Source organism: Patella vulgata, chromosome 9, assembly GCF_932274485.2.
Source record: "Patella vulgata chromosome 9, xgPatVulg1.2, whole genome shotgun sequence".
Taxonomy (NCBI): Eukaryota; Metazoa; Mollusca; class Gastropoda; family Patellidae; genus Patella; species Patella vulgata.
The window spans coordinates 9858936-9886461 of record NC_065887.2 but is presented as its reverse complement, the minus strand read 5'-3'; the positions used below and the strand labels follow the sequence as shown (position 1 = coordinate 9886461).

The following is a 27526-nucleotide window of genomic DNA, read 5'->3' as shown; positions in this document are numbered from 1 at the left end:
TTTTTTTCTTTTAACTGAGTTGTGTGTGTTTCATATGGTGGGGGGGGGGGGGGTAAACTTAATAATGTTAATTTTGGAAAACTTGGTAAAAACTAAAATCAACAATTATACAAAATCCCTTTCTCATGTCCAAATCATTGTCGTCTATAGAATCAACATAGCATTATAGGCCAGGAGTCAAAGATAACAATTTCAACAACTATTGATCCAACGATCGGCCGATCTGTCAGGAATAACGGTACAGAGCGGACGGATACGATAATACCAGAAACAGTGACAGATGCGAGGGGTCGTGCTGCGGTCGGCGCACTCTTTCTATTCGTGTATGTATATTTGCATAATAATCGGAAGCGAGGCGGGAGGATATAAACGTTTTGACGTGCCATATGCGACAGAATGTCTTCGATTCTTGCCAACTAACGGGTTTTTCATCCAAAGCACGACAAGTCACTCCCGTCACAATATTTAATTATTTTATACAGAATGTTTTAATTCATAAGGATAATAAATTCAACGGGAACAATTTCGCAGATTTTTTTTTATATTTGTAAAGTGTAAATAATTAAGGTAAGTGTGTTGAGTTTTTTGCTTATTTTAAAGATATAATTCTTTGCTTTTTTTATTTTCTTTTTATGACAACTGTTTAACTTTTTTTACGGAATAAGAAATATGATTATTCAGTTTGACACTTTCAATATGTGCTAGTATATTGTATTTATTCGGGTTTTTTCTTCTTCTTAATTCTTCAATAATTACCTTAGCACATGCTTTGGCGTATCCTTGCTGTCTATAGATAACTTGAAAATTTATAATTAACTATTTAAGCAACAAAAACAAACAAGAATACAAATGAAATTATTTATTTATTTATTTCAATAGTATTCATGAATAATTTATTTATTTATTTATTTCAATTGCATTCATGAGTAATTTATTTTATACGGCGTGCTTCGGTTTATTTAGGTACCTCGCCGTTTCGTGTCGTCGTGAAAGTTTTTGACACATTTGGGTGTGTATACGTTTTTGTTGTTATTGTTTTCTTTTACCCACCAGCCTTTTCAACCGTACTTAGATAAACTTGTGTCGCACTACAGGTTTAATATACTTATACCTTTTCGATGCAAGGGATCAGCGGTGGTTCAGTGAGTAAGACGCTGGCTCACTAACTAGGGAGTTCGATCGCGGTGTTGGTCGTAAAATAAACTTTTGACGTGCTTAATGTTCTGCTCCGACTGGGTTAATGAAGACGGGATGGCTGAGAAAGTTTCCCGGGATTTTCCGACGTGATTTCCCCTTGTCAGCGGTGCAGGGTGGAGGGCGAGACAAGGAACACTGCCCAGTCGTAAGGTTGGAAAGAGGTCCCGCGTGTGTACATTAGAGTGACGGTTGGAATTAGTGGAAACAGTCGTTAGGGTGAGGCGATAAAATCGAGGTCCCGTGCCGAATAGTAGGACGTTAATAAACCCCATTTCAATTCGCTTCGATGTAAATTACTAAACAGTGTGCGATAAATAATTGAATATAGGTATAAGTAAGTAATTCAGTAAGTAATTGTTTGTTAAAGTGTCACACACTGCATACATTAAAATATATACATTAAACATAGATTATGCAAGAGCTAAATCTGCCTATTGCAGGTCTTTCTTTAGGCCTGAAATGTTAACTAAATTATTAATTAGACATTAATTAACTTATCCAGACCATAATCAACTCTCGATGGCATCGCTAGGCTGTGATGTTTATTGGATTAGGTTCCGATTTGCTGTTCGACTGCCATTCATAATTAAATCATGAAATGGATAATCGAGACTATGTTTTTTTATCCTACCGACTTTAGTAATGATGATCGGGGCTAGGCCGAAAATTCAATCGCTAAAATCTCGGTTAATAGTGGATCAATTTGACAGAAATTTTCAGCAAATTCCCTTTACAATATCTAGTTTTGAACTATTATAGTGGGAACTGTCCGCTCTTTATCTAATCTCCCATAATGTATCTTTAATTACGGTATACATTAGAAAAAAACAGCAATGTTTCGCCCATATTGACGTACTAAACACTTAACAGTTCATTAAAATCAAACCATTTAGACGAAGTATTAAATATTTTATTTCTTAAACCAACCTATTTCAATGAAGTATAAACACAATTATATGCACTTAAAGATACATTATGTAAGATTTAGATAAAGAGCTGGTCGTTCTTGCTATAATAGTTCCAAAATAGATAATGAAAAATTGATATATTGAAAATATCATTCATATTATGTTATCCTGATATTAGCCTTTGAAGTTTCTCAAGATGTGTGCACTGATCGTAACCACCGAATTGTTTGTTCGTGACTTAGCCTCGCTTCACCATTTTTAAATAATATCATTAAAGGGCCGAACAGTTCTAATCTACTTAAAGTTCGACCTATCCGATGCCATCGAGAGTTGATGGTCTAGATAGTTAATTAATGTCTAATTAATAATTTATATAACATTTAAGGCCTAAAGAAAGACCCGCAATAAGCAGATTTAGCTCTTTCATAAGCCTGTTTAATTAATTTTTTTAAAAATTAGGCTAAATTACGAGGCCGTTCAAGAAGGCGCGAGGACCCACGAGAATAAAATTAAATTTATTATTAAAAATTATAAATTGTTTCTAAAAATTAGTGTATATGATATTGTTTGAACTATTATAGCAAGAACGGTCACCTCTTAATCTAAATCTTACATAATACGTCTTTAACTACCCTCATAAATACGGGGGTCACGCTGGCTCGATCCCTTCATTGGCCGAGAAAGTTCATCCAGATTTTCCGGCGTGGTCCCCCCCCCCCCACCTCGGCCCTCTTTGTCAGTGATGCAGGACGGAGGGCTTGGCAAGGACAGCTGTCTAGTCATTCGGATGGTACGAAAAACCGAGGTCCTGTGTACATATTGGAGTGTACGAAAAAGATGGAATTCGATATAGGCCGTTGTGCCGCTGTCCGAGAAAAATTTCCCTCATAGCGTATGCCCGTCTTCATTAGCCCAGTTCGGTGCAGAACAGTAGGACGTTAAACCCCATTTCATTTCTGCTTCTCCTGACAGATCTTCAATTCTTGAAAGTTTCATTGTTTAAATTATGTTTCTAAATCCAGGTAATCAACATCATAAATCAGGAAATTGATGTCTCAAAGATTAATAATTTTTTTTTTTATCAAAATCGATAGCGTGCATAAGTCTAATGAAAATTCATCACCATCAATAATAACGCCATATTTTTTTTTATCTATTCATATTTTGAGATCATTATTACGGCCTAAATAAAGTTAATCCGATTTTAGATATATACCATTATTCACAAAGATTGACATATGTAACGACGATAATCATTAGTCAATTACCGCTAATCTAGCCATTGGTGGCGCGCGACTCACTTGAATGAGCGGCACGTGCCTTAGTCTCGCTTTGGAATTGTCGCTTACTTTGATCTGCCGTTTCACATCTGTCCACACAACGTCGGTCACGTGTGTCTGTTTTTAGAAACCAGAAAAATTCTCGGCTCTTGGAAACGGAAGCGTTTACCGCCTCAAATTACTTCCCAAAGAAACCAACTATTAGGTTGCTGGTATTTCCTGCCACAAAATGGACGATTTCCTAGTTAATTTGAAGTTATCCCTAATTCAAAACGTTGTTTTACTGCGCAGGTTTTTATACGTTGTCCCTTGCCAGGCCCTCCGTCCTACATCACTGACGAGCCGTAACGCCGCTGTCCGGTCAGATGTTCCTCATAGCACACTGCATGGTGTATGCCCGTCTTCATTAGCCCACTCGGAGTAGAACAGTTGGACGTTAAACCCCATTTCATTTCATTTTGTGAAAGTTGCTTATGTAATCACAATAGTTCCTGGTAGATGTCTTGGCGTGTCACCCCGCCCAAGACGTTGACCTTGCGGAACCGCTAAAATGGATATTCAAGAGACATAATACTAAACGTAAAGCTATATATTGGACTTTTCTCGTATGTGTCCATCCCCAATCGGCATTACTCTTTGAATTACATAGCCCTTCGGATGGACTAAATACCGAGGTCCCGCTGGCGTGTTCGTAACAGAAGCCTTGATAGTTGAAATTCGTTGAAGGATAAGCGGAAACGCCGCTGTCAGTGCATAATTTCCCTCGTGTACAATGCATTGCGCATGCCCGCCTTTAGCCAGGTTCATTTCACTTCTACACTTTCCGGTAAGAAGAGAAGAGAGATTTAATGGGTATCGCCAATCTTTAAACTTGTCGACGCGTGCATGTTGTAAGCCAGAATTTCAAGGGCTTGTTTAATCCAAAAATGAAACTTAAATTACTAAACAAACAAACTTCCGCTCAATCTTTCGAAACGAGTTTTTATCCTTTTAGTATTTGCCCGATGAAAATAAAACATCATATCAGTCAAAGAGGTTTAGATAAGAATGTAGATATTTTTGTAACCCGACAAACTATTCGCCGACAGAATCATCAATTAATGTAATTAATACTCCTTTTATCTAAAGATAATAAAAAGTAATCGAACATTTGATATTAACCATAAAGATAGGGAATGGTCCCTTGGGAGGGCGCGATCTGTTCTCTCAGAACGTCTAGCGTTGAGTCATTCTCACCTCGAACCGAATGTGAATCATTTAAACTTGTCGACTGCCCCCAAGAGACTCCAAGACATGCTAAAAGTTTAAACGCGCCAGAATTAGCCTTGGAATATTGGTATAATCAATTTTGTTAATCCTTTTATGCTCAAAGTTTAAATTCCATTTTGCGATCACGTGTTAATAATTCTAATTGAAAGGCGCTTTTGTACCCAACGATCACAAGACTTGCGTAAGGAAGTAACTTTTTTTTTCTAGGTTTAAAATAAATTTCGCGAATTAGAATGTTAGAATAATATAAATGATCCAGGCATCATTGTAACAAATTATTACCCCCTGCCCTTGTTATATTGATACCCTACTAGAATCAATCTGATTAAAACACAGATTTCGTTTCGTTTCGTAAGTAAATCGAAATTTTGAACTATAAAAACGAAACGAAATAGAGAGAGAGAGAGAGAGAGAGAGAATGGGGTTTAACGTCCACTCGACACAAACTAGGTCATTTCGGGACTAACATATGGTTTAATTTTATTTCAATAATTCGCTTGCGCATAGGGGTCTTTAGCAGTGGGAGGAAACCGGAGGACCCGGAGAAAACCCACGAGGTTGGACAGGCGACCCTACTCCTTGTCACGTACAACCGGGAATTCGAAACCACGCCAGTCGACTCAATGACAGACTTTATGATACAGCGCGCGCACGCTAACCATTCAGCCATTCAAACCCCCGAAACGAAATAGGATATGTGTTTTAATCAGATTGTACTAGAATATTTTACATCCACATATTAATTCATTTCTTTGATCTTGGGATAAATTTATATAGTGTTTATTTAAACATGTATAATTTGTGATGACATGCAGTTTAACAAACTACTTTACTACTCCAACCGGGATAATGAAGACGGGCATACGCCATGCAGTGTGTTATGAGGGAAATTTTGCACGGACAGCAATTGAACTCCAAATGTCAGGGTTCTTTTATGTGCACGCCAAGGTATACACGAGACCCCGGTAGCTTTTTTGTCGTACCACCCGAGCTACTAGACGTTGTTCATTATCCAGCCTTCCTTCCTGCACCGCTGCTAAGGGGAAACCACGCTTTACGATTCTGTCGGAAGTATTTTGCAATATGTCATCATAACATCCCACCCGGACTTGCCCGCGGTTATCCAGTTACTTTTTTTTCACATTCAGATTACCGTTGATTAGTATTAATGAATTATCGGACGTGCATGCTGTGTTTAAATTACTCCCCCTTCTTCCAGACAATACACAACCGCCTCCAAACACAGGAAACAGTTCGCTTGTTAAACTTGATTAGTGTGTTGGCGCATTAATTTATTGACCTAATTGATTCGTTTCCTAAAATTGATTACACTAAATGAAAAGTTCTTGAAATAGTAAAAATACCCCTCGTTTAAAGTCATTTTATTATTATTAATAACCCCATGGGACCCCCAGTCTGTTGGTAAACAAAGAAGGCTTTTAGCCATTTATTGATAAAAATCCGTAGTTTTATGGATGTGTATCTATGATCGTGTTGGTCGACATCCGATACTTGATACCTAATTGACAATGATACAAAATATTATCATATTCATTGAAAGTAATAAGGGGTCAAAGGTAGGCCTATATATATTTAAATTAAAGGCATATGTCCTATCTTTTACAACAGTCACAGTAAGAAAATGAAATGGTGTTTAACGTCCTACTATTCTGCTCCGACTAGGCTAATGAAGACGGGGATACGCCATACAGTGTGCTATGAGGGAAATTTTGCACGAGCAGCGGCACTATGGCCTACTCTTATATCGAATTCCAACTTCCAAGGGATTTTTTACGTATTTTTTTTTAGTTAAATTAGTTAACAGAACAAAATGTATGCAAATTAAATTGCATACTTGCTTGTATGGACCAGTTCTGGGAGGAGAGAGTGGGGGTGGGGCAACTGTCGGTCTTATTTGATACGGTAGTGCACAAGGGTTTGACCGAACGCCCGAACATCGGCATGTATTGGTGTTTCTTCCATCCTTATAGTTAACATAGATCAACATATAACATCGGTTCAGATCATGGTGATATTAAGGTGTGTCATCTAATCATGTCGTAGTGGGTTCGATCTTGCATTCAAAAAATGGGGGGGGGGGTGAATGGTCCAATGTTTTTAGCGTGAGCGGGCCTGTCCAACCTCGTGGACCCCCACGCGCAAAGGAATTATTGAAATAAAATTGCTGCACCATATGTTAATCTCGCTAACCCCTGTGTTTTCTCCGGATACCCTGGTTTCTAATGAATCCACTGCTTAAGACCACTTAGCGTAAACAGATATATAATTATGCTAAGTGGACATTGCAATCCCTTCCCCCCGCCCCTCCCGCACGCTCTCTCTCTCTCCTTCTCTCTCTCTCTCTCTCTTTCATAAAACGAAAACTATATATTTCATATACGTGCCAGAGCTACCGTTTAGTAATTGAATCAAATCAAATCAAGTACAGAATCATGATTTTGACCCACCCGAGAGTAGACCATAAAGTAATAAAATCATTAAACACTTCATAACGGTTCTTAATCTCAACTGATATTAAACATATTACCGGTAAACGACACATAAATACCGACGTCTTATCACGAAAACCACTTCCAAGACTAGCGGATATTTACCGTTGGAACCATTTCAACTGGGGATCATTAGAGATTCCTGTTTTTGTCAGGAATTAATTACTTTATGATATTGGTAATATTATAGCTAATATTGACAAAGCTCGCTAAAGTTATAAATGAATTGATATTGTGACAATTATATGATAGTACTTGTTGTCAATTAAGAAGATATTCCATGGAAATATGAAATCGCTGTCAACTAAACAGAAACTTGTGCACGTATCATTTGTATTGAAGTATTTCAAAGGCGCGAATCCAAGGGGGGGGGGTCTGTCATTGAGTCAACTGGCGTGGTTTCGATTCCCCGGTTGTACGTGACAAGGAGTAGGGTCGCCTGTCCAACCTCGTGGTTTTTCTCCAGGTCCTCCGGTTTCCTCCCAGTGCTAAAGACCCCTACGCGCAAGCGAATTATTTAAATAAAACTGAACCATATGTTAGTCCCGAAATGACCTAGTTTGAGTCGAGTGGACGTTAAACCCCATTTCTCTCGCTCTCTCTTTATTTTTTTTCTTCAAATTCTACAGTAATCTTTAGAACAGGGAAATTAGGAGTTGATTATAAATTGCCGACACTTAATAAAAACCTTCGATGAATTCAAAATAATCTTAGAATTCAAACCTTTGACGAATTAAAAATACTTCTGAATTTAAACCTTTAGACCGAGGTGTCTATTGTTTTTTCGGCCCGTCTAATAATACAACCTTAAAAGAATGATTGTAAATCTTCAGAATAATCTCCCCTTATATTCTATTCTCTTTTAAAACTTTGATTTATTTTTTAACATAATCCCCTTTCCTTTGTTTTCTTTCGTTCGTTCTTGTATTTTCCCATCCATTTAATCAAGTCTTTTTTTTCTGTTCGCTCTCTCCTTTTTTTTTACAATTTAAACCATCTGTTCAACTTATACCTCGTGAGAACGCAAAGAGAAAAACCAAGGGCAGATAATACAATTATCACCAATTCTACGGTTTCTCTTAGAAAGTGTGTGGATTTAATTAATTCGCTAAACCGTTCAATATTAACAAATCAAATTGGGTAAAAATAAAATAACCTACGGATTTAAGAAACGCATATTTATTCTAAATTATTCTTTTAACATATATTTCATTTACTTAATTTATTTTATTTTATTTTTTTATTTTTTTTTTTAAACCAACAAAATATTGTATATATATTTAAATTAAATTAGTTGCTATCAAAGGTTGCTGTTTTAAATATAAGCATAATTTTGTAATATTTTAATACAAAAACCTTATTAAGGTATCGCCTTTACTTAACTCAATAACATTAGATCCCGTTCGTTCGTTCCTGGTGTTTTACGTCCACTTCCATCAAGGGTGATATCGTAGACAAGACATTCGATCTGTAGAGTACGAGTAACTCAATATTAGGTACTTGGTTTCCTCTTGAAGAAAATGACATTTAAACATTTCTACGTAAGGGCAATTAAAGGATTAATATGGTTAATACAATTGTAGTTTGGAGTACACTTATGGGGACTGGGACCCTACAGCGAAAGCTCAAACGACCCTCTGGTGTTTCCATCTCTGAAGGGTAACAATGACTTAAATGGGTTTCTATGGCCGTTTTTAGTAGGCCCTTAAAATAACAATAGACATCATAATGATTCATGGGAAGATATTTATTATTCTCTTCTAATCACAACAGGGCCACCAAATCTAACTAGATTAGCGTAGCCATTTTACGTAACCGGTTCCTGCAAACAGTAATAACGGACTAATTAAGTCACGTCAATTCTCGTTGATTATCGCACCGCCCCGTACGTCATTTGATTACCAATGAGCCAATCAAAAAATGGCGGCGTATTGTGAAAATGTATCGAAGCGTATCGAGTCCCGCTGTAAAGTTGATGCCACATCTGTCACAGTTTACAAACAATGGCGAATGATTAACTAATATCCAAGCCCTTTATTTCCCCCGTCTCCATTCTTTCCTATCAATATAGCACAAGTAGCAACATTATTTTCTGATATTTAAAAATCAGTCGCTTGTCTAAAACATTTAATATAGTCCGAATAATTTTACCCCCAGTTTAACAATGCAATTACTTTTCTTGCAGGCCAATATATCTTTAGCAAAGTAAGATCTTTATTGCATTAATGTGATATAGGGATGGGTTCTTCGTTTCGTTGATAAAATAACTGAGTAATAAGTGGGATATAGATTTACTTCTTTCATAAATGATACAGAAAAATACAGATTCAATTCATTTCAAAGACACAGAAATGGAATAGTTTACGCGAAAACTGGTCATTCTTAGCATCGCTTCTCCATTTTTAAATTGAATCATTAAATGGCTGAACCGTTCAAATCTACTTAAATGGGAGTTGATTATGGTCTTGTCATGTTAATAAATGTCTAATTAATAATTAACATAACATTTAAGGTCCAAAGAATGACCTGCAACATGCAGATTTCGATCTTACATAATGTCTGTTTAATATTGCTGAATAGGTTTATACATATTCCAGAGGGATATAAAAAAAAATCATTTAAAGGCGAGCCAGCCATTCAGATAATAGTACACAAATATACACAAATTAAGATATTATAAAGAATTCTGGTAAACAATTATCAAGCTCACCGTTCCATATACTTCGAATGTGAAAAGTAAGCATAAAGGTTGCGAGAAACCAATCCCAACCCGTTATCTTAACACAAAAATTAATGGCTGAATTCGTCAAAATTTAAAAAATTAAAGACATTGTTCCCATATAACAGAACGGTGCGCCAGTTCTTGAAAAAATGTTTTACGCTGCTTGACTCTTTCAACTTGCTAAATAATAAGTCGAGGATGGTAAAACTGAAATCTAATTTTAAATTTTTGTTGAATATTTTCAGACTAAAGATGCCTATTAAAGAAGATGAGTATAACTTAGAGGTTGATATGGATGAGTTAGATCTTCCAACAGATGATGAAGACGACGAGGATGATTACTCCGAGATCGACGACCAACCGGATTCCACTACTGGAGAAAACGATAAAAGATCCACCAAGGATAAGAAATCGGGACCAGGTCGCAAGTCCAGAAAAGATGACCAATCCGACGAACCAAAAGTGCCCAAGAAACGCGGTCCCAAAAAGAAGAAAATGACAAAAGCGCGGGTGGCAAAACTTAAAATTCGTCGCTACAAGGCCAACAGTCGCGAGAGGAACAGAATGCATGGCTTAAACCATGCGTTGGACGATCTCCGTAAACATGTTCCATGCTATTCCAAAACACAAAAACTCTCCAAGATCGAAACTCTGCGATTAGCAAGGAACTATATTTTCGCATTAGCCGACATCTTGAAAAATGGCGTCCGTCCTGACAGTGTGTCTTTTGCCAAATCTCTCTCTAAAGGACTTTCACAAAATACGATGAACATGGTTGCTGGGTGTCTTCAGCTGAATCCTAGAACTCTCTTACCAGAATCATCGTATCAGAAACCATATCAATTTATGTATGAGAACGCTATGGGCTTTTCGTCGGCTCTGAGTCACGATCCATACACCACCTTTCCCGCTATGCTAGAACCGTCTCATTGCGTACAACAACGTCACATAACGTCAAGCCAGTTATCGCCTTACCAGTATTCTGTTAACCACACAACCGTGCCTTTATCCACAAGTTGCCTCTCGCTACAGAGAAACACCAGCCCCATTTATGGCGGGAACAGGGAAGCTTCCTATCCGACAGGATCGATGACGTCACAGTTTGTGCGGTCATGTGATATAGGTGTGCCGTGTGATAATTATGCGAACAATATGAACAGTTCGGGAAATAGTTTTGGACATCCAGTAGTAGACAGTACACAGGATTGTGGCGTATATACACTACCTGATGATCTGGTCGACTTCCAACCTGAACCAGCCCTGGAACAGGATCTTGGAATGATTCATTCGACAACGGGTCTATTTGATGTTAATGCCGGACATGTGTGAAATTAATAAACAATATTTATCACTTAATAATGCGAAGTATATTCAACAGTGTTATAACTCGATAGTGTTTACAGAATATAATTATTCTACAGTCCAGTATGCGGTGTCTGTGATTGTCCTGAAACGGCGAATGGTGAACGCCAAAAAAAGAAAAAAAAGAAAAAAAAAGGGGGGGGGGGATAATGCGACTTGATGATCGGGATTCCTTTATTTCTCGCGTATTTTTTATTATGAAAATTCACAACGAAACGAAGAAATGCCATGTGCTGATAGTACGAGGAGGTGTATATTTTAAATACCAATTAAGGAAACGTGTTCTATCCCCCCACCCCCACGCTCAAAAGAAAAAAACGCACTCCTCACAAAAGTTATCAATTTCTGTCAATTTTATTTTTTTCAAACGTAATCTAATAGCCCTAATATTTATACCGGTAGTGAATTTTCCGGTAGTTATAATTTTTACAGCAGAATAAAAAAAATACGCGGAATATACAGGAATCCCGATCATCTAGTCGCATTATGGCTATTTTTGGGCGTTCGCCATTCGCCGTTTCAGGAGAATCACAGCCACCGGTCCAGTATGCTAAATTCAAGAAAAATTTCAAAAGAAGTGCCCTGTTAAATGTGCAATATTGTTTCATGTGTATTTAATGTTATTATAACATGCGTTTATGTTTCAAGTACACCGTGTTATTATATAATATTCAACAATCAGTAATATAGGGGTATGTAAATGAAGTACATGTAATTAAACATTGCATTAATATCCAAATATAACAATTAATAAATCTATAACGTAAATGTAATACTTTATTTCATTTCGTTTCGTTTAAATATTTCAAATATATTCGATGTAATAATTACGTGTACAATAATGATTCAGTTGTAACAATACGCAAGCCAAATGTAACAATAATGTACATACATATAATATAATGATGATTCAAATGTGACAATTATGTATATAATGTAACAATTGTGTATAAAATATGATACTTATGTAGCAATCCCTGAAGCTAAATGTAACAATAATGTATATACTGATATAATGATTCAAATGTAATAATTATGTATATAATAATGTTTAAAATGTGACAAATGTAATGTTATTATATATGAATAATGTTTCTAATGTAGCCACCCATAAGCTAAATATAATCCGAGAAGTCAGTTTGACAAGGTCGGTGGAAAAATAGAATAATAAAGAAAAGGTGTAATTATAAACTAAGTCCAAGAAGTAAATGTCGATTCAAATGCAATAGTTATAAATAATAGTCTTTTTAATGTCGGAAATCCAAAGCTAATTGTAATCCGAGAAGTCAGTGTGACAAAGTATGCGGAAAGTAGAACAGTCCAAAAAAGTGCAATTATAAACCAAGTTCAAGAAGTTAATTATACACACTAATTATGTGATTTATTATTGATAATACACTTTACACTTGTATCACTGATGATTAGGCGGACAAAGTGCAATAAGATGGTGAAAGTGCAATTATATATTTCAATGTTACAAACCCTAAGTAAATACAAGTCCAAAAAGTTTGTTGACAAGTTAAATATATTATTTTACTAATATAAGACGGGAAACGTGCAATATAGAAATATTATTTTATTAATATAAGTTAATAATAAAGTGCAATTATATACTTTTGGCCGGAAAGTGCAATAATATAGGAAAAGTGAAATATATTTATATCTACATCTAATATGTTAATAGGATAGATTAGTTTTGTGACCTACTGATAATTATATACAGGTTACTTATAAATGCAAGAATATAGGAAGAAGTGCAATTATATAATATAAAAATATATATTTGTTGTATTTCAATAAATAAAATAGTTTTATTATATTTTCAATATTATTCTAAGTAACGGTTGTGTCCAAAAGAAAGTATACACACTCAAAGTATGACTGAGTTTTGTTTAAATTAAAAACATTTGACAACACAATACTGCACATGTCTCTTGCGTCCAAACTCAACATTTCTGGGTAAAAAAATACCCAATTACTTCATACAATGGACAAACGACTGGCTGATGCATCACGAAATAGACAGTGTATACTTTCTTTTGGAATAGTTCATGTCTTTTTTCTCCTGTATAAAAACTATACAAAATGCTTGCCTTATGTCAGTGGCGTAGTGTGAGTGGTGTGAATGGGGCCACAGGGGCGGTTGGCCTGAATGCAGATTTCTAAAGGGTCACAAAACTTTCAAGAGAATCAAAAAATAAAGTAGTAATAATGACAACGCTTTAGAGGCATTTAGTAACTGGATAGAGCAATAAACTATTACATATACTTATGGAAGAAAAATTACTGATTTATTTGGACGACGCTTCGAAAAATATTCTCTCAGCGTTTGCAAGCAAGTGAAAACGTTGAGAGAATGCTCTTCGAAACGTCGCCTAAGTAAATTATTAAATTATTCTTCCATCTGTTATAGTTCATAGTATAATAATGAATAAAACAAACAGAAAAAAAAATATACCGCACGCTCACATAGAAAATCTCCCAGTGTTTGAACATTTTGTGCTATGTTAACGATTCTCGCTCGGATGCGGTGAAGCAATACTTGCCTTGCCCCAGGCGCTGGCAACCCACACTACGCCACTGCCTTATAGAAAATTGTTTCTCTATTGTGCCTATTGTACTTATGAATATTATTATGAATTCTTCAAAATATATATTGTATATGATATTTAAATAGTAAACAGTATGTGCCTATATATTATAGAAATATATATAATAAAAATACAAATAAATTGTAATATTTTACTGAATAATATGAATAAAAATTGCACATTTTAAAATTTGAGACGAATTTTAAAGTCGGTCTAAGCAATTTTAAAAAAAATGTGCAATATTCAATTTAATTGTCGATAAAATATGTTTAAACATAGGTGTTCGCATTAAAATAATAAATATCCTTTAGTGTTCCGCGTTAAAATGATAAATATCCTTTAGTGTTCCGCGTTAAAAGGATACAATACTTTAGTGTTTCACGTTAAAATGATATATACATTTACTACAGTGTTTCGCGTTAAATTAGTGTTTCGCGTTAAATTATATACATTAGTGTTCCGCGTTAAATTATACATGTATACTTTAGTGTTCCGCGTTAAATTATACATGTATACTTTAGTGTTTCGCGTTAAATTGATACACGTACTTTAGTGTTTCGCGTTAAAGTATATACTTTAGTGTTTCGCGTTAAATGATACAATACTTTAGTGTTTCGCGTTAAAATGATACATATACTTTAGTGTTTTGTGTTCAAATAATACATTATACTTTAGCATTAGCGTAAAACTGATACCTTAAGTGTTTCCCCTTAAATGTTATACTTTAGCATTTCTCCTTAAATGGTGTAATTTAGTGTTTCGCGTTAAAATGATATACTTTAGTGTTTCGCGTTAAAATGACACACTTTATAGTGTTTCGCGTTAAAAGAATACATAATTACATTAGTAAATCGCATTATTATCATCCATCTACTTTATTTTTCGCGTTTTATATATCTATTATTCCGCTTTATAACAAAACAATTACAATATAACAGTATTTCCCTTATTATTTTGTTTAATAATAAAATGATGTATTTTGCTATACCCTGGTTGTCTTCCTATGATTATCCCTTGATTAAATTTATGTAATAAGCTTGTAAAGATAATCCCATTGTTGAAATAAAATAATGTGTTCAAAAAGAAATATTTAGTTCTGTGTTTATTTTATATACATATGTCGTATGTATCCGTATATGAGAGAGAGAGAGAGAGAGACGTCCACTCGACACAAACCAGGTCATGTCGGGTATATAGATACCAGTGGCACATAGGCCGGGGTGTCGTTGGCCAAGCAAGTGGAGAGGTGGAGATTCGGGAAATCATTGCACTTCTAGCTACTCCTCTGAATACTTCTGGAACATTAGGAGAGAGAGAGGGGGTGGGGGGGTAACGTCCACTCGACACAAACCAGGTCATTTCGGGCTAACATATGGTTTAATTTTATTTCAATAATTCACTTGCGCGTAGGGGTCTTTAGCAGTGGGAGGAGCCGAAGGATCCGGCGAAAACCCACGAGGTAAAGAAAGAAATTAGGGGTGGTTTCAATGTTATAAATTTCAGTGGGGTTCGATATTGATTTGGATACTTACGAATAATTGAAAGGTTTTCTGTCAAAAATACAAGGCACCCATGTGTTTCACCAGTCCTTGCAGTGTAATTAATATACCTGTTTAATTGATTATCCACAGTGTCAACTTACAAAATCACGTTATACTATCAGTTTTATCATTCGAAAAAAGGGTAGTAAGAAAGATTTGAATGTCAGTATTAGAGCCAAGACCGAGAGCTACCCATTTCATATGTGTGCATCAGTACAAAGTCGGTGGTACTTTTTACCGCCGACCACCGCCGACCAAATGCTTTTTACCGCCGACCGTCGTGTAATTACCGCCGACCAAATACTTTTTACCGCCGACCGCATTGTAATGACTTTCGACCGTAATATAATTACCGCCGACCAAATACTTGTTACCGCCGACCAAATGCTCGAAAAACATTCATATATATTTTAAAGAATATGGAAGGACAAAACTACAATTTAGATATTGAAGGGCAAATATATCAAGATTGTTTCAGCTACTGGTTATAAATAAATAACATTTTAGGCCTATCTTTTATTAGTGCGAGGGTTAGGGTTAGGGTTGTCGACCATAAAGTAAAAAGTACGACCCGTAAAAAGTGTCGCAGAAGCCTAATATCGACATTTCTAAGTCCCGCCTCAATTTATCTTCCATGAGTATTGGATATTGCTCATCTACACATTATGCTCCCTGCATATTCCGTAAATTTCCAATATTGTTATTTAATGAATGTTTATTCTGTAACAAGAGGAAAAAATATAATTTTGGCATTTTGAGATTCAGATATAAACGTATAATAACTTATTCCTGAATCAATGACCCGCGTAATCGATCTTTGAGTGGGATAAGGTCTAATCAAACGGTCCAAATGAACAGCGGAGAAGCTCATTCCTTACCGTTTTAGTTGACTCTTTAGTCTTTCTATAGTTGAAGGGAGACAACACCGATTAAGAAACGATAAAACCATCAAAAACTGAATGCATGAAAGTATACTCAAATATATTGTTACCGTACCGATGTAGTGTACCTCAATTCCACAAATTCATAAATCAGTAAATAGGCCATATATATACTTCTACCGATATTTTAACATTCCATAATCTTTGCGAAATATTTACAATTATTATGGCCACCTCCTAGACTGGATAGTCGAGGGTTAATGCAAACACTGGATAATCAAGTGTAGTTTTGCCGGAAGTAAAAAAGCACATGGCCAGAAAGCAGCATGTCGTTTCACAGATCAAAACAAAAACAGCCAAGTTTTAAGAACTTGACCGCTCCAGATTTTGGTGTACCCAAGGCAGAACAAGTTCCGGTACGACATTTTAAAAGAACGGATTGCATTGTGCTAAAAAGAATATTAATATTAATGATTATGGTTAATGAAACGATAAATGTTTTTTGCCGAGTGGCACAGTGCTACTTTCGTTTTATTTGTGAGTTCTCGACATAATCAAAGCAGGGGATGTCGACATGAGACAGACTGGAAGCTCAAATTAAAGATATAGGCTCATATTATGTTTGATGCTTTCTGATGTTGCCCGATAACATGTTGCATAATATTATTATTATAAATTAAAAGAAATTTGGTCATAATAACGTACAGAGCTCTTTATGGTCTACTGGGTATATCGAATTCCCACTGCCAAGGGTTCTTTTACATGCACACCAATGTGTACATAGGAACTCGGTTTTTCATACCGTTTGAACGACTATACATTGCCTGCACAGCCTTACTGACCCATAATAATAGCTCAACAAACTACCTATAGCTAGCTATAGGCCTAACTATTATTGCTAATATTTTACAGTTGATTGAATGGCGTTTAAAGCTATAGTCACTGTGTCCAAAAAGTGCCTATTGTTTATTTTTTTTGTGAAAGAATAAAGGTACCGGTATCTCGAATTCGACACATGGGATGTTTTACATTTGTAAGGATCGTTTGCAAGCCTGCAAAGGATTTTCCCTGAGGTTTATATTTTGCCATGTGAATCCAGATGCATTTATGGTACGGCAAGTAAGGGAAATTTATGATATTAATTAACTGTCATTTTGCTTATGTTTCAGCTTTTGCAAGATGTCACCCGACCACATGTAGAATCTTTTAATTACATGCTACAAGATGGCTTACGTAATGCCATCAAGGTAAACGTTTACATATTTATTATTATGACCAACATAGGATACCATACAAAATCTTATTGATATTCTACTGCATTCGTTTCCAATCTGATTAAAACACAGATCCTATTTCGTTTTGTTTTTTATAGCTCGTAATTTCATTTTATTTGTCTGTACTACACTAGGAAGAGTTGTTATATAACTCACGTTCTGGATGATGTGATGGAATAACAAATGAAACGGTCTGTTATGGCAAGTTCTTGCTGTGCTGTGCTGTGTTGGTTTCGGATATTCATACACTATTGATCATTAACTAAAAAATAATAATTTTACCAAGTGCTTTTGGTTAATTACATGTAATAGCCTACAGTTGCTATAAATTTGATTACTAATTTATGTAATGTGTTATAAATTTAGGGGGGTTGGATGGCCGTATGGTTAGCACGTGCGTGCTGTATCATAAGGCCTGTCATTGAGTCAACTGGCGTGGTTTCGAATCCCCGGTTGTACGTGACAAGGAGTAGGGTCGCCTGTCCAACCTCGTGGGTTTTCTCCGGGTCCTCCGGTTTCCTCCCACTGCTAAAGACCCCTACGCGCAAGCGAATTATTGAAATAAAATTAAACCATATGTTAGTCCCGAAATGACCTAGTTTGTGTCGAGTGGACGTTAAACCCCATTTCTCTCTCTCTCTCTCTCTCTCGCTATTAATTTAATACATACCAGTTTATCTGTATATTTTACAGGACATTAGACCAATACAGTTTTCTCTTCCAAATGAAGAAAGAGTTTCTATATCTATTACAGTAAGTATCTATGTCATTTTTATCAAATTATAGAACGTGAAATAATTATAAATAGATCATGAAAATATTTTGGGCATTGAAATTAATGCAAATATTGCCAAATTTCGAGCATTGAATGCAAATATTGCAAAATTACACTTCACCATAATGACTTCAATAATACTAATACATTTATTCCTGAACGCTAAACTGTGTTGAAAAATGCATAAATGTAAAACTGTCCGGTAAGCTGATTTATGGCGGCCCAATGAAATTATAACTTAATGGGAATGGAGTTTAGCATCTTCTTAACACAATATGTCAATCAATCTGAGACTGACATATGTTTTTTTTTTATGTTTATGTGTGTAATTTAAGGGAGAATTTTGCCCAGGCAGCTTTGGTTTCCCTACTCTTGTTTGAATTCCAGCTGCCAAGAGATTTTTATGCGCCCTACCAATTTTTAAACATGACCTCGGTTTTTGTTCCATCCGAACAACTAGTCATGCTTTCCTCGTTAATCCCTGGTAGCTCAGTGAGTAGGATGTTGGCTCGCTAACCTGGAGGTCCAGTGTTCGATTCCTGCGCCGGCCAAGAAAGTCCATCAGGATTTTCCGTCATGGTTCCCCCTTGTCAGTGGTTTAGGACAGAGGACCTTGCAAGGGACAATGTATAGTCGTTCGGATGGGACGCAAACCAAGGAATAGAGCCATTGTCCGAGCAAGATTTTCTTATGCACACTGCATGGCGTATGGTCTGTCCTCATTTCTCCCAAATGCCTCCCCTGACGACTGGGTAAGGAGCTTGAAAAATTCTAAAGATTCTTCTTGTCCCATGTCAGGATTTGAACCCAGGGTATTGTAACTGTGAATTAAGATTTGATGATGTATTAATATTATTTGTTATTTTCAGTCTGGTATTATACGTTCACCACGAGTTAACCAAACCAATGTGGCTGTTTCTACACAAAGAGTCTACCCTAAAGAGGTATTTATATACATTCTCTATAAAAGCCTTAATGCTATGTTCCCACTATCACAAATCGTGTTACAATTGGAATCATGGTTTTAATCGTGGAGTAATTGTGGTGATCCTATCTTGGGTTATCATATAATGAGGTCAGTCATAGCAATCGTATTGATTGTATTGAATCGTATCTGAACGTATCTGCACTTAGCAGATCGGGGACTCAATAGGGACACTTCTATCATAACACATTGCACAACAGTGGAAATATAGCATAAAATACATCCAGTTCAAATTAGTGGATTTGCCACTGCCATGGCAAAATACATGTTAACCACTTTTATTGTTCTTGTGTTCATGTATATCTTAATGTTAAGTTGTTAATAATATAATAAAGTTATCTCCCTTAGCTTTCGATTCAATAATTATGAAAACGAACATTACATTAGCAAAACATTACAAAGGTGCTTCGAAGAATGCGGTAGGGGTGTAATGTATAGTCATATATTGTGTATTATTTGTGTTGTATGTTACTATGTACTATTTGTATAATGTAATGTAACCATGTATTATTTGTATATGTTATCATGTATTATTTGTATATGTAACTATGTATTATATGTATAATGTAATGTAACCATGTATTATTTGTATATGTTATCATGTATTATTTTTATAATGTAATGTAACCATGTATTATTTGTATATGTAACTATGTATTATATGTATAATGTAATGTAACTATGTATTATTTGTATATGTAACCAAGTATTATTTGTATATGTAACCATGTATTATTTGTATATGTAACCATGTATTATTTGTATATGTAACTATGTATTATATGTATAATGTAATGTAACTATGTATTATTTGTATATGTAACCATGTATTATTTGTATATGTAACCATGTATTATTTGTATATGTAACTATGTATTATATGTATAATGTAATGTAACTATGTATTATTTGTATATGTAACCATGTATTATTTGTATGTGTAACCATGTATTATTTGTATATGTAACCATGTATTATTTGTATATGTAACCATGTATTATTTGTATATGTAACTATGTATTATATGTATAATGTAATGTAACTATGTATTATTTGTATATGTAACCATGTATTATTTGTATGTGTAACCATGTATTATTTGTATATGTAACCATGTATTATTTGTATATGTAACCATGTATTATTTGTATATGTAACTATGTATTATATGTATAATGTAATGTAACTATGTATTATTTGTATATGTAACCATGTATTATTTGTATGTGTAACCATGTATTATTTGTATATGTAACCATGTATTATTTGTATATGTTACCATGTATTATTTGTATATTACAGTGTAGAGAGAGGGGTACAACATATAAAGGAGCATTACAAGTATCTATAACTTGTTCTATTAACAATAAAATTATAGGACAATTAGAAAAAATTATAGGACAAATTCCTATCATGGTGAAGGTTAGTATTAAACTCTTAGTTCTTATACTCTCATTTTAAACTTATGCTTTTTTGTTTGAATCTCAAGTGAATTCAGTTACTTGATGTAGGGTTTCAATCAGTGATGGGATTTCGCCCGTATATTCCGGACATGTCCGACGCTATTTTCCAAACGTCCTAAATTGTCCGACCACGAATATGCCCAATCGGACATCAAGACATGGTGAATAATATTCAAAATTCCCAAATTAATATAGTGTACTATATGGTAATTTTGGAGGAATTTTAAACAGGTACGGATCGGCAGTAGTCGGCACACTTTCATTCTATGGTATTACGATGTCACATAATTTTGTAGGAATATTATTGACATAAATTTGAATTCCGTACGGGAATTAAACATGAAAAATAACGAGGTGCACCTATCTTTTATTACGTATAAATTTGAATGTTTTGTAGACACATGATTCTTAATTGTGGTTTGAAAACGCCTGCTTAAATAACGATAAGAGTTATGCCCCTTTATTTTCGGGAAAATATGTCCGACAAGAAAAATTATGAAATCCCATCAATGCTTTCACTACATGGAGTAGGTTTGCCTCCACTGTTTAAAAGCTCTGCAGGTGGCATGATTAAAGGCTTGTGGAGAGTAAATTTCTTGGAGAAACCTTCCATTGTTTAAAATTTCTGTAAATTGTAAGCTTTCAGGCTTGTGAGAAGTCAGTTACTTGTAGAAGGGTTGTTTTGGGGGGTTGGATGGCCGAATGGTTAGCACGTACGTGCTGCGCTGTATCATACGGTCTGTCATTGAGTCAACTGGCGGGGTTTCGATTCCCCGGTTGTACGTGACAAGGAGTAGGGTCGCCCGTCCAACCTCGTGGGTTTTCTCAGGGTCCTCCGGTTTTATCCCAATGCTAAAGACCCCTACGCGCAAGCGATTTATTGAAATAAAATTGAACCATGTGTTTGTCCTGAAATGACCTTGTTTTCTCCCACTGCTAAAGATCCCTACGCGCAAGTGAATTATTGAAATAAAATTGAACCATATATTAGTCCCAAAATGACCTTGTTTGTGTCGAGTGGACGTTAAACCCCATTTCTCTCTCTCTCTGTAGAAGGGTTGCTTCCCCTGTTTAAAAGTTCAGCACTTGGTATGATTATAGGCTTGTAAGGAAAAGGTTTCTTAGGGTAGAAGTGCCTTCATCGGTTAAAAGCACTACACAGAGAAAATGTAGTTGAATGATATTGTAGAGTGAGGATAGACATATATCATGCTGGGATATTAGTGCTCAAGCATCTGTGATGATTGAAAATATTTGATAAAAGGTCATAATATTGAGTTAGAGGGTTAGCCCCTGATAATCTTTGCTAGTTGCTATAAATTCAGTGTTAGTACTCAGACATCTGTGATATTTGAAAATATTTTATAAAAGGGCATATAGCTCTATTCTTAATATTAAGTTAGGAGGTTTATGTCCTTTATGTCTTTGTGCTACAGTAGTTGTTATACATTCAGTAGTTGCTATAAACTCAGTGTTAAATATTCAGAATAATTCGGAATAATTAAAAATATTCAGAATAATTAAAAATATTCAGAATAATTCAAAATATTCAGAATAATTCAAAATATTCAGAATAATTCAAAATATTCAGAATAATTCAAAATATTCAGAATAATTCAAAATATTCAGAATAATAATAAACTGTTTTTGTTTGTTTTCAGTCAGATGCCTGTAATTTATCACAACTTAAACCCGCAGAGTTAATCAAACATGGAGAGGAAAATGAGGTAATATTTTATACAGTTTACGCTTATACTTATATCCAAACAATCAGTGTAAATTTAAGAAATATAACTGTAGACTTTACATTGGAATGAAATGGGTATAACATCCTAATTTTACTTACCAACCGGAATAATGCTTTACTTTATTTATTTCTTTAAGTCATACGACTTATCAGATACAATCTATAAGCCTGGAAATAACGGTTTTAGATATACCTGACAAAATGTCAGGCACTAATTAAATAGTACCTGACAATTTCAACTTAGTGCCGGACATGTATTAATAATATCAATAAAAAAAACAATTCCGTGCCGGACAAAATGATAAGCACCAGAAGTTTTGTGCCTGACAAAGCCTGAATCTGTGCCTGACATTGTCTGTGACAGGTGCCTTATTTCCAGGCTTGACAATCTACAATATTGTTATTGAGAACGACCGAAAATGTAGATTGGCAAATGTCATGCAGTGTGCTTTAATGTAAATTGTTTTGTTTGGACAGTTTCACTTTAACTTCCACTTCATCAAATTCCAACTGTTAAGGATTCTTTAACGTGCACACCAAAATGTACACAACACCTCAGATTTTTGCTCCATCCACATGATTAGATTCTGTTCCTTGCCAGACCTTCCTACCCTGCACCACTGACAAGGGGAAAGCCATCTTCAATAGAAGACTTGACCTCACTTTAACTCCATAGCCTTCATCTTATGAAGCCCTTCGCGTAATACCCTGCACTAATTTCTATTGACAGCTAACTCAGCTGATAGAAAATATCATCGCAATTACCAAGTCTCGCGCTTTCCGTCTAAAATGTTTACCTGTAATAATCAAGTTGAAAAGATCAAGGTTTGTTCAATGTCAAGGTGTTCGTGTAGGTCGCCATAGTTGATTTGAGTGTTTTTGTGTGATAACCTTCAATTGGACAACGCTATTGTTCACCTGTCACCGGTAAAGAGAGATAACAGACCTATAAGATTGTGAAGTTTAGTTAGACTAATCTAGCAACGGCTAGACGTTGTAAAAAACATGGTCGTTGCTTCTTTAACATGGGGGTAAACCTGGCTTAAAATCCCGGGAACTTTTTTCACCAACATGGGGCTGAACCCCAGACCTGGTTATTGAGTCAGCCCTTTATTCAGGATCATGGGGGGAAACCTGGCTTTAAAATCCCAGGAACTTTCTTCGCCAACATCGGGACTAAACCCGAGACCTTGTTATTGAGCCAGCCCTTGATTCACATATTGAACTGAATTCAATTAAATTTTTAGACATTAAGAAGAAAGTTATCAATTTTACCTTGATAAAAACTTTTTTTTTTACAGGAAATGGGAGGATATTTTATAGTTAATGGAAAAGAAAAAGTGATTAGAATGTTGATCATGCAGAGAAGAAATTACGTAAGTCGGTCGATTAACTTGTAAATGTTTCATTTACAATGCCCTTAAAAAGAAAGTTCATATTAAAACTCAAGTATAGATTTGCTAATATTAAAGGCCAAGCATGCCAGAATAAAGGTTGAATAAGTAGCTATATATATTACATTTTCAATCTTTGTCTTTACTCTGTAGTTTGTATTTTACAGCCACTTTGTCTGTTTTTTACTGCCTATGTTTTACGGGGGTTGGATGGCACGTTCAATCATAAGGTCTGTCATTGAATCAATTGGTGTGGAGTAGGGTCGCCAGTCAAACTTCGTGGGTTTTCTCCAGGTCCTCCGGTTTCCTCCCACTGCTAAAGACCAATACACACAAGCGAATGATTGAAATAAAATGGAACCATGTGTTAGTTCCGAAATGACCTAGTTTGTGTTGAATGGACATTAAACCCTCCCTCTCTCTCTCTCTCTCTCTCTCTGTACTCTGTAGTTGGTTTATTACAGCCTCTATGTCTGTTTTATTCTGTTTATTACAGCCTCTATGTTCTACTCTGTTTATTACAGCCACTATGTCTGAAAAGAAATGGATGGAAAGCACGAGGTCCGTTTTATACAGAATATGGTATTCAGCTTCGATCAGTCAGAAACGATCAGTCAGGAAATGTAAGACATTTTCATATTACCATATATAATGTCGACATAAACAGTAGCTTCTGTCAGTCTGTTCACATTTTTTTTTTAATTACGGAAAGATATCTTGCCGATTTATTGACAAAATTTACTTTATTTTATAAGTTCTACCTTCATCAACTTTTTTTTTTAAAGTTGTGTTTATTGGTGTTATGTTTTGCAGTCTTGTATTCTACATTATCTTTCCAATGGTACAGCCATGTTGGAATTCGGTCACCAGAAAGATAGATTTTTTGTACCAGTTGTTTTCATATTAAAGGTAAGAAATCAAAATTGGGTGACAAGGAGTAGGGTCGCCTGTCCAACCTCGTGGGTTTTCTCCGGGTCCTCCGGTTTCCTCCAACTGCTAAAGACCCCTACGCGTAAGCGAATTATTGAAATAAAATTAAAACCATATGTTAGTCCCGAAATGACCTAGTTTGTGTCGCGTGGACATTAAACCCCATTTCTCTCTCTCTCTCAAAATTGGGAGACGTTCAATTTTGTTTTAAATGTAACTATCAGAAATGTATTATTTTTTAACGTGGCTTAACACTTTATTTTTTTTTTTTTGCATAATGCAAGTTGATGTAATTTTGACCTCAGTAAAGCACTCTATATTATAATATGAATTTCACTGGAAGTGTTGGTAAGTGTTTCAATTGAAACCGAAGTTAACAACAGCATCTTTATCAATTTTTGTATACCGGTACATATTTTATTGCAGGCATTAGTAGATGTATCAGATAAATATATATATGACGAAATGACCCGAGGTTATGAAGAGGACACTTATTTTAAAGGGTATGTTGCTAGAATTTTATTTTAAAGAGTATGTTACTAGGATACTTACATTGTATTTTAAAGTGGCATGGTTTTGAATCCCTGGTTGTAGGTGACATGGAGTGGGGTGGCCTGTTCAACCTCGTGGGTATTCTCCGGATCCTCTGGTTACCTCCCACTGCTAAAGCCCCCTACGTGCAATCGAATAATTATTGAAATAAAATCGAACGATATGTTAGTCCCGAAATGACCTAGTTTGTGTAGAGTGGAGTTAAACTCTCTCTCTCTCTCTGTCTGTATTTTAAAAGGGTAGTTACTGGGACACTTATTGTGAAGCTTAAAATATTCTGAATAATTCTACTATTCAATTAAATACAGTTTCTATTGGATGCAATTCTCTTTGGCTGTAATTTTTGTGAAAATCACTTTTTGTAGGGATTCTGTAGGAGCCAGTTGATATAATAGTGGACTCCTCATTAGAAATACAATCAGATCCATACAATAATTTCTGCATTTCACAAAATGAACAGTAATCATGTTATTATTACCAGTATTTTGTTTCATTTTAACAGATGTATTGTGAATGAATATGTTACTAGAAGTATTAATTGTGTTTTATTTTAACAGTTAACAGATGTATTGTGAATAAGTTGAGAGAAGTATTAATTGTGTTTTATTTTAACAGATGTTTTGTGTTTTATTTTAACAGATGTATTGTGAATATGTTACGAGAAGTATTAAAAGAGAAGTTATTAACTCAAGACAGTATGTTAGATTTTATTGGTGAAAAGTTTCGAGTGAAATTAAATTTACCCGAATGGTATACAAATAAAGATATTGCCAATTTCTTGTTAGAGTAAGTTACATTCTTTTTCGCAAATTTCGCTACCCAGCTCTTTATCATCCAATAAACACCCTTAATATTAAAATACTTTAAAATGTACTTTCATTAATAAATGTTTTAGAGCCAAAAACGCCTAAGAGATATGCCCTTCTCCTTTTGAACCTGTGTTCTTTTACAATCTTTCTTAGGCAATCAATCTCTGTCACTGCAAAAATATTGATTTGATTCTAAAATTTTCTCATATGACATTATATACAAGATTTGGGATCCAACTAATTAATACAATGACAGAAATTTTGTTTCTGTTAGTAAACAGGGTGTTTTTTTTTCCATTTGAGATTATTCTAGAGAATATGATTTTCATGAGTTGATATATCTTAGTTTATATATTATTTGTGTATTTCAGAAAATGTATTTGTATTCATCTAGATTCAAACATAGATAAATTTCATCTGTTAGTGTAAGTATTTATCTTTTTTTAAAAGTAAGATCTGGTAGCAGAATGATTGGCTTTTAGAAGAGAAGAGAGAGAGAGAAATAGGATTTAACGTTCACTCGACAAATCAAATACCCGGTTCTTTCGAAACCAACATATGTCTCAATTTTATTTCAATAATGGGGGGGGGGGGATGGACGAATGGTTAGCGCGCTGTATCATACGGTCTGTCATTGAGTCAACTGGCGTGGTTTCGAATCCCCGGTTGTACGTGACAAGTAGTAGGTTCGCCTGTCCAACCTCGTGGGTTTTCTCCAGGTCCTCTGGTTTCCTCCCACTGCTAAAGACCCCTACGCAAGCAAATTATTGAAATAAATAAAAAATTAAACCATATGTTAGTCCTGAGTGGACGTTAAACCCCATTTCTCTCTCTCTCTCTCTTATTTCAATAAGTTGTTTTTGCGTAGGGATCTTTAGCAGTCAGAGGAAACCAGACGATCCAGAGAAAACACACGTCAAGTACAAGTGGGTATTGGAATCCATATCCATGTCATTTGACTCAAATACAGACCTTATGATCTAAAGCACGCACGTTAAGCCATTCAGTCAGTCACCCCCCCCCCCCCTTTTCGAAAAGTAAAGTGGTTTCGACCTTGTCAGTGATGCAGGATGGAGGGACTAACAAGGACCGCTGTCTAGTCGTTCGAATGGGACGAAAAATCAAGGTCCTGTGTACACATTGGCGTGCACATAATAGATCCGTTGACAGTTGGAATTCAATATAAGAGTAGGCCGTAGCGCCGCTGCCTGGGCAAAGTTCCCTCATAGCACACTGTAAGGCATATGCCCGTCTTCATTAGCCCAGTTTAGGAGCAGAACAGTAGATCTTACATTTTGGAAAAGTAAAATATGATGATACACAAGTCCTCTCCTTA

The 27526-nt window shown here is 35.3% G+C and overlaps 2 protein-coding genes across 2 annotated transcripts in view; both read left to right on the top strand.

The window, feature by feature from the left end:
• Positions 1 to 422: 422 nt before the first annotated feature.
• LOC126807654 (neurogenic differentiation factor 1-like) lies at positions 423 to 11314 on the top strand. The gene is made up of 2 exons (XM_050532398.2): positions 423 to 567; positions 10132 to 11314. Exon 2 carries the CDS (start codon positions 10139 to 10141, stop codon positions 11213 to 11215), a length of 1077 nt encoding a protein of 358 aa, XP_050388355.1. The 5' UTR covers positions 423 to 567; positions 10132 to 10138; the 3' UTR covers positions 11216 to 11314.
• Positions 11315 to 16555: 5241 nt separating this feature from the next.
• The window catches only part of LOC126807649 (DNA-directed RNA polymerase I subunit RPA2), a 28166-nt gene continuing 17195 nt past the window's right edge, over positions 16556 to 27526 (top strand). Inside the window, exons 1-12 of the mRNA XM_050532391.2 lie at positions 16556 to 16677; positions 17431 to 17508; positions 18229 to 18288; positions 19180 to 19254; positions 20598 to 20717; positions 22420 to 22485; positions 23807 to 23881; positions 24424 to 24522; positions 24713 to 24808; positions 25256 to 25332; positions 26021 to 26167; positions 26562 to 26615. Coding sequence (XP_050388348.1) covers positions 16588 to 16677; positions 17431 to 17508; positions 18229 to 18288; positions 19180 to 19254; positions 20598 to 20717; positions 22420 to 22485; positions 23807 to 23881; positions 24424 to 24522; positions 24713 to 24808; positions 25256 to 25332; positions 26021 to 26167; positions 26562 to 26615 — 1037 coding nt within the window. The 5' untranslated portion in view covers positions 16556 to 16587. The remainder of the gene's footprint in view (positions 16678 to 17430; positions 17509 to 18228; positions 18289 to 19179; positions 19255 to 20597; positions 20718 to 22419; positions 22486 to 23806; positions 23882 to 24423; positions 24523 to 24712; positions 24809 to 25255; positions 25333 to 26020; positions 26168 to 26561; positions 26616 to 27526) is intronic.

What these genes read in the sequence shown, in the direction of transcription:
- LOC126807654 (XM_050532398.2), top strand. Translation starts at nt 10,139, where the DNA reads ATGCCTATTAAAGAAGATGAGTATAACTTAGAGGTTGATATGGATGAG.